A 14,009-nucleotide genomic window follows, 5' to 3' on the forward strand; every position below is an offset into this window, starting at 1 on the left:
CGATCTTACCGAACTTCAGATTATCCAGATCGTATTTGTTGCTGATCTGCGCGAAGATCGGTGCGAAGTTCACGCAGGCCGGATTCCATACGGCCCCGAACGCCACCAACCACGTAACCTTCTTGTTCCTGGCCAGCTCCTCGTCCAGACCGGAAACCCCGCGGAAATACACGACGTTGTCCGGACCAGAGTACGTCGGTTCCGGAAACAGCAAAGCGGATACTAAAAAAATCAAGATGTTAGTTGAGTAAAATTATTGATTAATCAAATTCTTACAGATGAACACGATTCCGAAGATGATGCCCATCAGCCAATCGGCGTAGAAGAATAGGATAAGATTGGCGACTTTTGTGTAGATGAAGCTGGCAGATAGGTAATTGATCATGGTGACACTTCCAGCCCTCCTCGTCCGGATCATCACCACAATCAGCAGGAAGAACAAGATCTCCGTTTCCCTCTGAAATTCAATTAGCATTTAGTATGTTAATGATATATTAAATAATTAAAGAAACTCACCCCATTGAATTCGCACTCCTCACAGTTGAATAAGTAGTTGCAGAGTCCGGGCAACTTCTTCAGGGTGATGTAGGAAAACGTCAGGATCAGGTTCAATATGTAGTAGGGCTTGACCAGCTGCCTCAGGTCCTTCTTGAGAGACATTTTTAATTCAAGATTGATTCCAGACAAGATATTCTCTTTCAGGGCAGAGGTGTAGAGATCTTTTGGGCAGCAGATATAGATAGACACGGAGCGAAGTTGGCGACGAACTGCACAGTCCGTCCTTGTTCCACTTACGCTCAGGGATTCCCTTTTTCTTTGTTGGATAAGGATGACAGCCGATGGGCGTGAAGTGAGCGCTAAACAGTATGGACGAAGGCGAGATCTGCAAGTCAATTGGATGTAATTGCGGTAGTTAATTTCTTATTTAGCTGGTTTATCCGGTACAGGAAGAGACGAGGAAGACGTGTGTTGTAATTGTATTATAGAGAGAGAGATGGACGTACCCTTCGAGGACGATAACAGCTTGGACGACGATGGACAGGAAATCTTCATCAACTTCCCTGTGGAGGTGCAGAAAGCAATTGAGCAAGTACGTAGGCGTAGCTTTTAGGCTTTATCATGTTTCGTAAATTGAATAAACAATGGTTTGTGGTAATCAGGTTTTGTTTACGAAATACGACTACGTTAATTTCTTATTTATATATTGACGTTGCAACTATGCTGCAGCTGAATATCCACCAGGTGGTGCTCAATGTAAACTTTTGAATTTTCAAATGTTTTAACTTTTATTTATTTAATGGTTTTCTTATTTCAGGTTTTACCCAGTAAAGATCCTCTGGATCGTCCAGACTTCAATACGATCGATTACATAAACTCGCTGTTCCCGACTGAGCAATCGTTGGCGAACATCGACGAGGTTGTCTCCAACATGGAGACGAAGATTCAGACTATAGACAACGAAATCAGCACGGTGGTGCGCGGTCAAACAACGGCGAGTCAGGATGGAAGGCAGGCCTTGGATGAAGCGCAGAAGGTCATAAAGCAGCTGTTCGTCCACATGAAGGATATCAAGGAGCGAGCGGAAAAGTCCGAGGAGATGGTCAGGGAAATCACCAGGGACATAAAGCAGCTGGATTGCGCGAAGAGGAATCTTACTTTAGCCATAACCACTCTGAACCATCTGCATATGCTCGTCGGCGGAGTGGATACGCTGAAGAGTTTAACGCAGAAGCGATTGTACGGGGAAATAGCGCTACCTTTGCAAGCCATCAGCGAGGTCATGGCGCACTTCGAAAGCTACTCGGACATTCCTCAAATTAAGAGTTTGAGCGATCAGGTGAAGATGATCCGCTTGGAGCTCGCCGATCAGATCACCAAAGATTTCCACGACGCTTTCAACTCCTCCTCGAAGATGACGCTGCCCAATAAACAGCTGGCCCAGGCCTGTTTAGTCGTGTCAGCGTTAGATCCTAAAGTCAAGAAGGATTTGTTGAAGTGGTTCATCGAGCTTCAACTGGTCGAATACAGCCATCTCTTTGAATCCACCGAAGACACGGCGTGGCTGGATAAAATCGACAAGAGATACGCGTGGCTGAAGAGACATCTCTTGGAGTTTGAGGAGCGTTTGGGTAACATGTTTCCGCAGAACTGGGAGGTGAGCGAGCGGATTGCCGTGCAATTCTGCAACAATACTCGAGAGGAACTGGGGAAGATCATGGCGAAGCGGAAACACGAGATCGACGTTAAATTACTTCTATTCGCTATACAAAAGACGTCGAATTTCGAGGGACTTTTATCGCGGAGATTCACCGGCATCACGCTGGAGCATATCGAAAGACCATTAGTGGAGGACCAAGAAAACTTCAATCCGTTCGCCGGTTTGATCGGTCAATGTTTCGTGCCTCACCTGAAGATTTACATTGATAGCGTCGACAGGAATCTGCAGGAGTTGCTGGAGCGGTTCATGCAGGACGAGAAGTTGAATTTCACAACGGAAACATCGGATACGCAAGCGACCGTGTTTCCCAGTTGCGCCGATCTCTTCGTGTTTTACAAGAAGAGCATGATCCAATGCAATCAATTGGATAGGGGTCAATCCATGCTGGATTTGACACGGGTGTTCCAGAAATACTTGAGGGAGTACGCGGTCAAGTTGCTGCAGAACAACATCCCGAAGATCGAGCAGCAGATGGGGAAGAGCGCGAGCGTTCAGTCGATCACCAGGGATCTGCAGAAGATGTCCACGTCGGGTTTAATGCAGAATTTCTCTTCGCTGCTCAAAGAGGGCGAAGCCACCAGGTTCACGAAGGAGGAGCAAGGGAAGATTTGCTGTATACTGACTACGGCGGAATATTGTTTGGAGACCACTCAGCAGTTGGCGGAGAAACTCAGGGAGAAAATAGAACCGGAACTCGCGAACCAAATAGATCTGACGCAAGAGCAAGCTCATTATCAAAGGTAATTTTTTTCGTTTATATCAAATGATTATGTTTTTTTTAATTTTTCGTTTTGTAGCGTGATATCAAATTGCATCCAAATCCTCGTTCAAGATTTGGAGAATGCCTGCGAAGCGGCGCTTATATCAATGAGCAAGGTATGATTTCGATATCTAATTTGAAGCTTTTCCAATGCAAAATCTCTATTTTTTTCTTCTTCTAGATTCAATGGCAAAACATTGATAGCGTCGGTGATCAGAGCCCATACGTTACCGGATTGACGACACACTTCAAGGTGACCATTCCAATAATCCGAGATAACCTTTCCAATTCGCGCAAATACTTCACGCAGTTCTGCATAAAATTTGCAAACTCGTTCATCCCGAAGTTCGTCTCGAACATCTACAAATGTAAACCGATCAACACGGAGGGGGCAGAGCAACTGCTGTTAGATACGCACATGCTGAAGACCGTTCTCCTCAACCTTCCCTCGATCTGCTCGCAGATCAACAGGCAAGCGCCCGCTCCCTACACGAAGGTAGTCAACAAGGGCATGACCAAAGCGGAGATGGTGCTGAAGGTGGTGATGACGCCCATCGAGCCTCCGAAGGCGTTCATCGAGCAGTACATGAAACTGCTACCAGACTGTCAGCAGAGCGAGTTCTACAAGATTCTGGATATGAAGAGCGTCAAGAGGCAGGAACAGGCCGTCCTGGTGGAGATGTTCAAAACGCAGAAACCGGGTGGGACGGACAGAGAGGACGAACGCACCGAGGACGGAGGCAGTATTAGGAAGCTCGAAAAGATGATTAAGAAGAAGTTGCCTAACTCTTAGACACGTTTAAGAAGAAAAAGTATTTTGTATTTTGCGATTTTATGTACATATAAAATATAAGTATTTATTATTAACAAATTGAATTTTACACTTGATCAAACACCATAAAAAAGGACTTTTCTTATACTAAATTTAAGCCTTTACAGAAGTGAGGCGAATATATACGCCCTATCATTCGCACAGGAGACTTCGCTTATGCAAAATTATATGCATGATGGCGCTGCTATCGAATCTTAGTTTTAAGTGTGGAGCCACCAGTATTTTTCAGACACAGACCTAAAAGCTTTTGCGTCAATTCTGTTACAGTAAAGGTGAGTCAACACTACAAGTAAATACGTACGATTAAAATTGATAAACGTCAGATGCAATAGACGTACTTCTCTGATCATATGTTATTGATCTGCTTGGACGTACGTCTCTCATCATATGTTACCGATTTGGGTCATTTATCTAGAGGTTCGAACCCCCAGCTATTGTGTTGAATTGAATCGATTTATATTAGATTCAGGTTTTACTCGAGAATTTCGTAATAATCGGTAAGTAGGGATTTTATCCAATGCATTCTTCTTAGTTCACGTTACAAATGTAATTATTGCATCGAAATGTACAGTGTCGAACTGGTGTACGAATGAATCCGAAAAAACCCCTACCCATTATACTTTCATAAACCTAACCTATCTTAACATTAATTCAAATATACATTTTTGGAAACTTTTTTATATAAACATAACAAGAAAATTAGAGATTATTAATGCAATTTTCAGAACTTGATTTCAATGAAACATTTGTATTATTTTTTTTACAGTTATGGATGTTGAAGAAGATGATCAAGTTATCCGTAAATCGAGCGTATCGATCAACACGAAGAAGAAATCTGGAAAGAGGAACATTATTTCGTTTTTACCGCCGAAGAAGCGAGTTCATAACGTCGAAGAATCGCTCGACAGAGTTTACATGTTCCATCGTTTGGTCGCGTTCCCTAACGACGATTTGGCTCTGCAGAATAAATTCAACGCGAAGAGAGACCTCAAATACATCTGCAACTTTTGCGAAAAACCGTATTTCAATCATATGAAGATGAAGCTGCACATGCTTTTAAACCACGACGTGAAATATTGCAAGATCTGCGATCTCTTCCTGTTGGACGAGGAAGATGTGCGGAGACACAACGAGAACGTGCACGCGTATTGCAAGTGCCAGATATGCCAGAAGAGCATTACTGAAGACCTCGAAGAACATTACATGGAAAACCACGACGCGAAGATCTGCAAGTACTGTCACCAGGTGATGCGACCTTCTAGCCACTACGAAACGCATTTACTGGAGAAACACGGTGTCAAGAAGAATGGTTTAGTCTCGATGCACGAGGAAAATATCATTGGGATATCGGACGGAATCAATTTTCATTGCAACCTGTGCGGACCCGCTTGCAACAAGCTGTTCTTTGGGCACTTCTGTTATTACCACAAGATCAACATCTACGTTCTGGCTGATATATTGAAAAGACTCGACATCGAGATCAAGCAGTTCAACACGATCAAAACGGACGAATTGGAGATCATCGTGGGAAACGATAAATTCTGCAATTTATGCCCGAAAACCGTTCCCAAATCATTCCATCGAGTCTTCTGCGAAAACTATCTACCTTGCAAGCTGTGCTTCGAAATCTTTGAAAACACCGAACTTTTAGCAGATCACGAGAAAGAGACGTGCGCTAGTAGAGATGAAAGCCAGTGCGGATTGTGCAAAGAAAACTTAACGGAAGACCATTTGATGATTAAACACAAAACATCTGTATTCGAGCGTAAATTGATCAATTACAAGTGCAATTCGGTGTATTGCGCTTTGTGCGATCAATTGTTAAACGATATGGAATTGTACAAGCATTTCAAAGATCACCATTTCATTGATGATGGATTCATCTTGATTAATATAGGTTCAAGAAATGTGAACGAAGACATCGATGAATCTAATATGAACAGCGCGGAGATTGACGACGAAGACTTCGTCTTCGACAACTCTGATTACAAATCGGATTTCAATCCGAAGTACGTCAAGTTCTGTTTCGACGAAAGGGTTGTCGATGTAGATAATTCAGTTTCATGCGATTACTGCAGTGAAGAGTGTGACGATAATGCCAGTTTTCTCGAACATTTAAGCGTTAAACACGAATTTCAGGTAGGTTGCTACATTTCGCAATGCCAACTATGTTCTTCGACTAAGAAGCATATAATGCGGAAACATTTGAACAAATACGAAGAGATCAGAGCGAAGCCCTACGAGTGCAAGATATGCCACAAATCGATATTCGCCATAGACACGAGGATTCACATCTTGGAGAAGCACAGCGATTCTTTACCCGATTTGGATTTGAAGCGTTTCGGTGTTAAGTGCAGATTCTGTGAGGAAATGTTCTGGGAGACGGGGCCGATGGAGAAGCACGAATTGCTCGAACATCTAGATGACAACAAGCAGCATTTCTTCGAGTGCTCCAAATGCGAGAACACTTTTTGCAGCTTGGTAAAACAATCGGTATAGATTCGTATTCATGATTAAATTAAAATTGTGATGATTTAACAGGATAGTCTGAGGAAACACGACGACTGCGAAACGTACACGGACGTCACGTATCAATGCACCATTTGCCATTTAGTTTACGCGAGTATTCCGAAGATCAGGGAACATTTCAACGATGATCATCCGACAACGTCGTTGTTCTTCTGCCCTTATCCCGATTGCGAGAAGAATTTCACGGTTCTGAGGTACGCGAAACATCATATGATCGAAATGCACAAGAGGAAGAACAAATTGATGGCTCTCAAGGAGTCCACTTTAGAGTGCAGCATTTGCGAAAAAAAATTCACAAAGATGAACTCACTTAAAATACACATGAGCTCTCATGGGAGAGGTTTCAAGTGCAAGGTCTGTGCAGAGAAGTTCGACACAGTTGAAAGCAGGTTTGAATTTATCGAATTGCGTGAATATAAGACTGACTAATAGTTACCATCGCTTCTTAGAAACTTCCATTTCAACAAGGAGCATTTCGAGGAATCTCTGTACAGGTGCCAAATATGCCAGAAATCGCATCCCAGCAAAAGGGCGCTCAACCTTCACCACAAGATACACCACATGGAGCACCGAAAGGCCATCTGCAAAATCTGCAACAAAGAAGTCGGCGTGAGTTTACATCTTCTCCAGATGACTCAGCTTTAAATATTTAATCTTTATTTTCTCACCTGAAGATCGTCTACATGAAGGAGCACATGTTGATCCACAACGGCCCCATGATCCAATGTCCTCACTGTCCGAAGTCTTTCACCGCCAAATGCAACCTCCGCAGACACATCAGGTTGCACACGGGCGAAAAACCGTACACTTGCCCCTACTGTCCGAAGACTTTCAGCGACAAAGGAGCGTGCAACATGCACGCCAACATTCACACCAGAAAACTGTCGGTCACTTGCGAAGTCTGTGGCAAGGAGTTCAGCAAACAGCAGAAGTTGTTGGTCCACATGAAACGGCACACGGGCGAAGGTTCACAACAAAATCACACTAAAAAACTATAAATAATTACAAAAAAAAATCATTTGTTTAGGTATGGAGAAATGCGAGGTTTGCGGAAAAGAGTACACGACCAATACGGAATTGCGGAAACACGTGTCCTTGCAGCACAAGGAATTGCTGGATCACAACACGCAGTTTATCTGCCATTGCGGCAGGTTCTTCACCTCCGAGCGATTCCTCAAATTGCACATAAGCAAAGTCCACGATCCTACTAAAGAGGTGAAAAAGAGGAACCAACCAAAGAAAATCAAATGCTTTCAAGTGAGTTACATTTCCTTTCGCAAGCAACAAGAATTAATCATTATTTTCTCTCTCGCAGTGTCTGCTGTGCCAAAATTACTATTCGCTGAGAACGATCATCGACAATCATCTGAGAACTGTTCACAAAGTGGCGAAAAAGAAATGTTCAAAGAACATGCGGCAGTTAAACGCAAGTGAAGCCATGGTGCTTCAAGCGGAGACGCCTAACATCTTCGAAGAAGATGTGAAGACAGAGGAGATTCCTAAACTCGACGAAGAAGATGCAAAGAAAGACGAGATTCCTAAAGTCGACGAAGAAGATGCAAGAAAAGACGAAGACGAAGATAATGTGAAGATTAATAAAGTCGATGAAGATAACGCTAAAGAAACGGATACAAAGAGACTCGATCGTAGAAAGTTGAAAACGCCTTCAAAATGTACCACATAAATTTAAAATTGTTGTAATGCAAATAAATTAAAAAAAAAACATATGTAGAAAATAATAATAATGTATATTTTGTATAAATCACAGCTTCGATTTAATTGGAATCATTTAATTAAGAGCGTTTGGAGCTTATCCAATCCTTGGCGCAAAGAATTGTCGAAACCTTGGCCACGTTTCCTCTCCACGACGGCGATTTCCTCTCGCAATTTGTTCAAGAGAAGTCTCATGTCTGTCGGAATGACTCGCGACAGAACGAAGCACATTTGGTAAAAGGTGCTCGTGCTGAACGGCAAATGTTTCTTGGTAACTTCGACAAGAGAATTCTGGATGGTTTCGGTGCAGCCGCCGCTCTTGTAATGCTCCGATCTGATCACTGCTTTCAGGAACTCGAGTACTTGAGGTTTTTGGCTTTTGAACATGTAGACTTCCAGAAGCGCCGACAAACTATTCGCGATTATGATGTTTGGTGATTCGACGGACTCCAAGATGTTCGTCAAAGTGTTGATGGCTTTGAAGATTTGCTCGTCGGTGGCGCGAGAGACACCTTGCAAGAAGAACTCTTTGTTGATTTTGGTTAAAACAGAAACTGTTAATTTCTCGTTGCCCAGAAGCTTTGCAATCGGACTAGGTCTCGTCTTGAAGAGCACTATATACTTGACGACGAGATTCTTTAAGATCCTTTCCAAGTACGGATCGTTCACGGATAAATTGTGGATCGCGTTCACGTAGAGATGCCACGTCCGTTCGATCGCTGCCAAGATATAATCGACTGGTTTTATACCTCTTTGAACTTCTGTTGGTAACAAGAGGATGTCTATGTAATTGCTCAAGTTGTTGGAGGCGCTCGAACGCGAGTACAGCTGCTTCCCGCAAGAGTTCAGGATGAAAGCCATGAACGTGTAAATGTGCTGCGTGTACAAAGGATTACTCAAATGCTTCGCAATCCAGACATCCAAATTGGCGAAGCACAGCTTAACAGTCTCTTTTTTATCTCCGCCCGATAAAGATTCTATGAATTTAACCACAGGATCTGCACAATCTTCTAAACCCACAGAATCAAGCACGATGCGAGTCAAATCGGGGTTGGATTCACCAATCAAACCGCACTGAAACCATACCCTGATCACGAAACCTTCTATATCTTGCGTCAAAATGCCCAACCTCTTGCATATCGACGCGAAGAAGTTCAACATCACTCCAACAGAAATAGCTTCTGACGCGAAATAAGCAACAGTTTGCACAAGAACGGCGCTCGAATTCACCGCTATTAAAGCTGTCAACGATCCAACCAAAACTACAGGATTTGCAGAAGTAGCCAGTTTCTTGAGCGGAGCTAACACGTTCGTTACAATCACTTTCTCGTACTCGTACCAAGCGCCGAGCTCCACGATTCTCTCGATGGAAATGATCAGAACGTTCAGCAGAACAGATAAATCCGATACCTGACAGTGCTTCACGTAATTCTGGATCCACGGACCAAAGAATTCGCTTTGATCGAGGTTCATGTTACTGCTGCAATGCATCAGAGTCTCCAATTGATTGGCGAAAGTCGAAACCAAATTGAATTGCGTTCGACTCTGCGAGCACGCTGTTAATTGATTGAAGAATTCTTTGCTCACAACAGGTTTATCGTTCTCCAGTTGCAGTTGAATCTACAAAACTAAATTTTAGTATAAACACGTTCAAACTCAATCTAATACGTACCAAACTAATCTGCAGATTCCACACCAAGAAAGAGGTTTGCTCTGGTAACGCGTCCAGCATTTCTCCAAGTTTCTTCAGTATTTCATCGCGCGCCAACGGATTAAGTACAGCAAACAACAAACTGATATTGTACACTCCGTTAATGTTAAGTTTAGCGAATTTAGCATTGGAGAATCTCGTGTAAATCCTACCTCTGAATTTGTTCCACTGTTGATGCTTCTCCAAATGCCTGTACAACATCTTCAGGAACATCGTGTAACCGCAGATGGGTCTAAAACTTTTGGCCACCTCCAGCAACTTACCTTTAATTTCAAAACACTCGATCCTCTTGTAATAAAAGTCCCAAGTCGTGTAAATCATATCCAACTTGGGACATTCAATCCACATCTCAAGGAGTGCGTCAACCTTTCCAAATAACTCGATCAACTTTTCCTCGTTCACGTCTTTCAGTATGAAAGACCACTTTTCGTTTAAAAAGTCAATGTTCTCTCGGACCTTAAGAAACGGACAATCGAAACTTTGTAGTTTCGCGATCGCGTGCAAATGGTGCAAGCAGAATTCCGCGTCGTAACATTCCATCGCGACGTTGAACATTTCCCAAAAATCCAAAGATTTTATACCGCAAAATATCTGTACCTGCAGCCAAAGCTTCTTGAAACAATCACAACTATACAAAGGCCTTTTCTTCTCGAAGCATTTGTAACTGAAATAACTCAATTGCTTGATGATATGTGGAATGTCCACTTGATTCTCTATAGTTGCCAATAGCCAAAGCAATTCCAAATACAAATGAAGATAATCATACAGCGGACCTTCCCTGGCTAATGCCAGTTTACCTAAAGTTAACTCATCCAAATCGGTGAGGTGAGTGATAGAGTCTTTGAAGTTCATTACATTTGCATCATCATGTTCGAGTATGTTTCTACTTGCTTTTAGTAAATCCACTATGTACGTTTTGTGGTCTTGCAGGTGTGATGTGATGATGTCGTAGTGCAGCACATCTTCAGCTGATTTCAACTTCTGAATGGCCATCCTGAAGAGCATCTCCGACTCAGATTCCAATTGGCATTGGTGAAGAGTTCGTCCACCAATCTTGTAATATCCATACTCCTTAGTAGTATTAGTCACAAAGGATATTTCCTCATTGATTCCATCCAAAAACACGTCACGTTCATCTCTTAATAAACTCTTGCAAAACATTACTAGTCTCAAATAATACTTGTAGGTTAATTCATGGTTTTTGGCGCCAAGAATATGATAATAGTGATGAAGTTAGATTTATATACAAACTGAATTTCAAATATTTCAAGAAGTGGATTTTCCTTGTTCAATTTCTTATTTATTTCTAGAATGAAATTTGTATTAACTAGTTAGACAATAGTTATGGAATGAGTTAGAACATAAATTATTATGTATAAAAATATTTAAAAAGTAATAATAAATTAATTAATAGAATAGTTGGTGGCTTGATGACTTTGAGAATCATTTGGATTTGTGTAGACTCTCCAGCTCTTTGTATAGCTCAGATCTGTCTAGGATCTTATCCAGTTCCTCATCAGAGAAAACGAATCCGTTCGGATGAATTATATTGCTTTTCTTCTCCTCATCTAAGAACTTCATGAACCTTGTCTCCAGCGAATCCTCTTTGGCTTCCTCTTTGGATACCACGAATTTTCCATCTTTGATAACAAGCTTCTCAAGACGTCTCTTCATGGTGCCGGAATTCAAGATTTGCTCATCGATGGTGTTCTTCGTTATCAGCGTGTAAATCATCACCGGTTTGTTCTGGCCAATCCTGTGGCATCGATCTTGCGCTTGGATATCGACCTGCGGATTCTGTAAAGAAAATTCGAAGATCATCAGTGATGGAAACACTTCTCATTTCATCGATTTTACCCAATCACGATCGTAGAATATCACAGTGTCCGCAGATGTTAAATTCAAACCCAAACCGCCGGCCCTCGTCGAAATCAGAAAGACGAAGACGTTGGGATCGTTGTTGAACCTATCGATGCTCTCCTCTCGAGTCTGCATTTTACTTGACCCATCCAATCTGCAATACTGGTACTCTCTGATGTACATGTAATCCTCGATGAGATCGAGCATCGAGGTCATCGTGCTGAAGATCAGCACTTTATGATTGCCCTTCTTCAGCTTGTGCAGAACAGCGTCCAGCACCTGCATTTTACCGCTTTCCGTAATCAGATGCTCGTTGAATCTCTGCACCCTCCCGAACTCCAAGTGATTGTCCACCAAGAAAGGATGATTGGCGATCTACAATAAACTTTATAAACATTTGTCTTTCCTATTAAGAGTAATTCGAATAAGAAAGACCTTCTTCAGAGTCACGTGAAAGACGGAACACATTCTGATTTTCGCGTAATATCTCTCCATGTCTTCGAATTCGTAAATCTTTTTCTCCTTTTTCGCTGAGTACGAGACGGTCTTATACTTTGGAGCGTCGTCCGACTCTGCAAAACTAATTCGCTCAGTGCATTTCCGTTTGGCGCGCGGCAACTCACATATTTCTTCCACTGGACCTGAAAGCGCGTACTTGATCGTGTACTTGTAGAGATCGTGCTGTGTATCTGTCAGAGGACAGTACACCAAAGTCTCTTTCTTTGGCACGAAATCGGGTAGCACATCTTTCTTGATGCGCCTCAGCATGAAAGGACCCAAAGTTTTGTGGATCTTACTAATCAAAGTATTGTTCTCCTTGATTTGATTCTTAATGTTATTTTCCTTAAAAAAACAAATATTTCCACTCTAACAATATGAGCAATTCATTCCAATCAAATACCTCTAAATCCTCAAGCATAATCAAAGAGGAAAAAGCCTCCATGTTGTTGAAGATTTGCGGCATCACGAAATTCAGCAAAGCCCACAACTCTGTCATGTTGTTTTGCAATGGAGTTCCAGTTAATAACAGTATATTAAAGCATTTGAATTTTCGTAAAATCCTGCAACAACGATACTAATTAATATAATCTAAATGGTTTCTCCCCTTTCCTTCAATCTAATTCAACAGAAAAGAACAAGAACCTACATTGACAATTTGCTTTGATGGTTTTTAATTCTTTGCGCTTCATCGATGACCAGATACTTCCAGCTGACCTGCTCCAGAAAATTTCTCTCACTTAACACAGTTTGGTAGGTGGTTAAGAAGACTGGCCTCAGCTTCTGATCGCCTAACTTCTTGTACAACAAAATTTCCTTCTTGAGCTCGTTCCGCTCCGTCGCAGACCCGTGGAAAACCACCACCTTGAACAGCGGCGCGAATCTCTCGAATTCCTTCCTCCAATTCGAGATGGTCGACAATGGGGCAACGACCAAATGCGGTCCAGCTATCTTACTCTGTATGAGATGCGCGAAGAACGCGATGATCTGCACGGTTTTACCCAAACCCATCTCATCGGCCAGTATCCCGTTAATACCGCCCAAAAACAACGTCTAGAACAACAAGTTTCAAATATAAGCTCAAGCGTTTTCATCTTCGATATAATTTACATGCATCCAAGTGACGCCCTCGATTTGGTACGGTCGCAATTCACCATCGAAATGGTTTATTTTGCTGATCAGTGTAACTTCATCATTATTACTTTTACTATTATTACTATTCACTTCAACCAAAGGCTTCTTTTTACTGAAACAAAAATAATAATCATCAAATCAATGAAGCAATCGTTTATATAAACTCACTGTTTGATTTCTACAAATTTACTCTTCCACATATTCGAGTATTCCTCGCTGATGTTCAACAATTTTGTTATACTCTCAATGGCTTTGGCTTTACGCTCCTCCTTCTCACCGCTCTTCATCTTACTGATCATCTCCTTGGCACTCTTGCTTTCCTCACTCATCTCCTCCGAGCCATTGGAGCTGCTCGAGGCAAAGGAATCCCTGCTGCTATCATCGTTGAAAGAGATCTTCCTTTTCCTACCCATTTTAACTTAAGTTAAGCTACAGATTAAAACTGAAAAATGAAATAAATTCATCACATAAAAAAAAGAAATAAACATATACAGAACACCTGATCAAATAAACGAAACGTTCAATTTATACAGGCAGGCGATGAAAACAAAAGATACTCACTCACAACAAATAGGATAACAATTAAATAAGATAAAAAGACTGTCCTAGACTGCTCTAAAACGGAATGAAAACATCCTTCGCCGGTTTCTCCGATAGTTTTCAAAAGAAAAACGTTGAGGTTAACAGGTAGTTGCGAACATCTGCCTTTTACAAAGCCCGCGAAAACAGCGCTGCAACAAGTTATACAACATTT

At 41.9% G+C, this 14,009-nt stretch overlaps 5 protein-coding genes across 6 annotated transcripts in view; 2 read left to right on the forward strand and 3 right to left on the reverse strand.

Annotated features, from left to right (window-relative positions):
* Positions 1 to 1,080, reverse strand: part of LOC108558083 (thioredoxin-related transmembrane protein 2 homolog) — a 1,508-nt gene extending 428 nt beyond the window's left edge. Inside the window, 4 exon segments of the mRNA XM_017914887.1 lie at positions 1 to 222; positions 277 to 457; positions 517 to 883; positions 1,005 to 1,080. The exon segment at positions 1 to 222 is cut by the window's left edge and continues 3 nt beyond it. Coding sequence (XP_017770376.1) covers positions 1 to 222; positions 277 to 457; positions 517 to 660 — 547 coding nt within the window. The 5' untranslated portion in view covers positions 661 to 883; positions 1,005 to 1,080.
* Positions 875 to 3,803, forward strand: LOC108558079 (vacuolar protein sorting-associated protein 53 homolog). Its single transcript, XM_017914884.1, has 4 exons — positions 875 to 1,090; positions 1,316 to 2,958; positions 3,016 to 3,094; positions 3,160 to 3,803. Exons 1-4 carry the CDS (start codon positions 995 to 997, stop codon positions 3,769 to 3,771), a joined length of 2,430 nt encoding a protein of 809 aa, XP_017770373.1. The 5' UTR covers positions 875 to 994; the 3' UTR covers positions 3,772 to 3,803.
* Positions 3,804 to 4,034: 231 nt separating this feature from the next.
* Positions 4,035 to 8,065, forward strand: LOC108558084 (zinc finger protein 729-like). 2 transcript variants are annotated; one of them, XM_017914889.1, is made up of 7 exons: positions 4,035 to 4,082; positions 4,577 to 6,291; positions 6,352 to 6,728; positions 6,789 to 6,948; positions 7,014 to 7,305; positions 7,367 to 7,596; positions 7,655 to 8,065. In XM_017914889.1, exons 2-7 carry the CDS (start codon positions 4,579 to 4,581, stop codon positions 8,021 to 8,023), a joined length of 3,141 nt encoding a protein of 1,046 aa, XP_017770378.1. In that variant the 5' UTR covers positions 4,035 to 4,082; positions 4,577 to 4,578; the 3' UTR covers positions 8,024 to 8,065. The 2 variants fall into 2 exon arrangements, with proteins under 2 accessions (XP_017770378.1, XP_017770377.1); XM_017914888.1 differs by lacking the exon at positions 4,035 to 4,082 and adding an exon at positions 4,136 to 4,307.
* Positions 8,066 to 8,076: 11 nt separating this feature from the next.
* LOC108558085 lies at positions 8,077 to 10,965 on the reverse strand. The gene is made up of 2 exons (XM_017914890.1): positions 9,725 to 10,965; positions 8,077 to 9,672 (listed from the first exon to the last, which is right to left on the reverse strand). Exons 1-2 carry the CDS (start codon positions 10,922 to 10,924, stop codon positions 8,125 to 8,127), a joined length of 2,748 nt encoding a protein of 915 aa, XP_017770379.1. The 5' UTR covers positions 10,925 to 10,965; the 3' UTR covers positions 8,077 to 8,124.
* Positions 10,966 to 11,041: 76 nt separating this feature from the next.
* LOC108558076 (lymphoid-specific helicase-like) lies at positions 11,042 to 13,951 on the reverse strand. The gene is made up of 8 exons (XM_017914880.1): positions 13,817 to 13,951; positions 13,424 to 13,697; positions 13,232 to 13,367; positions 12,771 to 13,174; positions 12,525 to 12,684; positions 12,059 to 12,466; positions 11,621 to 11,998; positions 11,042 to 11,560 (listed from the first exon to the last, which is right to left on the reverse strand). Exons 2-8 carry the CDS (start codon positions 13,666 to 13,668, stop codon positions 11,207 to 11,209), a joined length of 2,085 nt encoding a protein of 694 aa, XP_017770369.1. The 5' UTR covers positions 13,669 to 13,697; positions 13,817 to 13,951; the 3' UTR covers positions 11,042 to 11,206.
* Positions 13,952 to 14,009: the final 58 nt, after the last annotated feature.

The sequence above is a fragment of the Nicrophorus vespilloides genome, unplaced genomic scaffold (assembly GCF_001412225.1).
Source record: "Nicrophorus vespilloides isolate i.1.1-1 unplaced genomic scaffold, Nicve_v1.0, whole genome shotgun sequence".
NCBI classification, from domain to species: domain Eukaryota; kingdom Metazoa; phylum Arthropoda; class Insecta; order Coleoptera; family Silphidae; genus Nicrophorus; species Nicrophorus vespilloides.

Excerpts from the sequence above, each read along its gene's own strand:
- LOC108558084 (XM_017914889.1), top strand. The coding sequence starts at position 4,579 with ATGGATGTTGAAGAAGATGATCAAGTTATCCGTAAATCGAGCGTATCG. Across the intron at positions 6,729-6,788 it reads TTCGACACAGTTGAAAGCAG|AAACTTCCATTTCAACAAGG; the intron begins GTTTGAATTTAT and ends ATCGCTTCTTAG. Across the intron at positions 6,949-7,013 it reads TCTGCAACAAAGAAGTCGGC|ATCGTCTACATGAAGGAGCA; the intron begins GTGAGTTTACAT and ends TCTCACCTGAAG.
- LOC108558085 (XM_017914890.1), bottom strand. The coding sequence starts at position 10,924 with ATGTTTTGCAAGAGTTTATTAAGAGATGAACGTGACGTGTTTTTGGAT. Across the intron at positions 9,673-9,724 it reads GGAATCTGCAGATTAGTTTG|ATTCAACTGCAACTGGAGAA; the intron begins GTACGTATTAGA and ends TTAGTTTTGTAG.
- LOC108558079 (XM_017914884.1), top strand. The coding sequence starts at position 995 with ATGGACGTACCCTTCGAGGACGATAACAGCTTGGACGACGATGGACAG. Across the intron at positions 1,091-1,315 it reads TGCAGAAAGCAATTGAGCAA|GTTTTACCCAGTAAAGATCC; the intron begins GTACGTAGGCGT and ends TTCTTATTTCAG. Across the intron at positions 3,095-3,159 it reads CGCTTATATCAATGAGCAAG|ATTCAATGGCAAAACATTGA; the intron begins GTATGATTTCGA and ends TTCTTCTTCTAG.
- LOC108558076 (XM_017914880.1), bottom strand. The coding sequence starts at position 13,668 with ATGGGTAGGAAAAGGAAGATCTCTTTCAACGATGATAGCAGCAGGGAT. Across the intron at positions 12,685-12,770 it reads CATCAAAGCAAATTGTCAAT|GATTTTACGAAAATTCAAAT; the intron begins GTAGGTTCTTGT and ends TCGTTGTTGCAG. Across the intron at positions 11,999-12,058 it reads TTCACGTGACTCTGAAGAAG|ATCGCCAATCATCCTTTCTT; the intron begins GTCTTTCTTATT and ends AGTTTATTGTAG.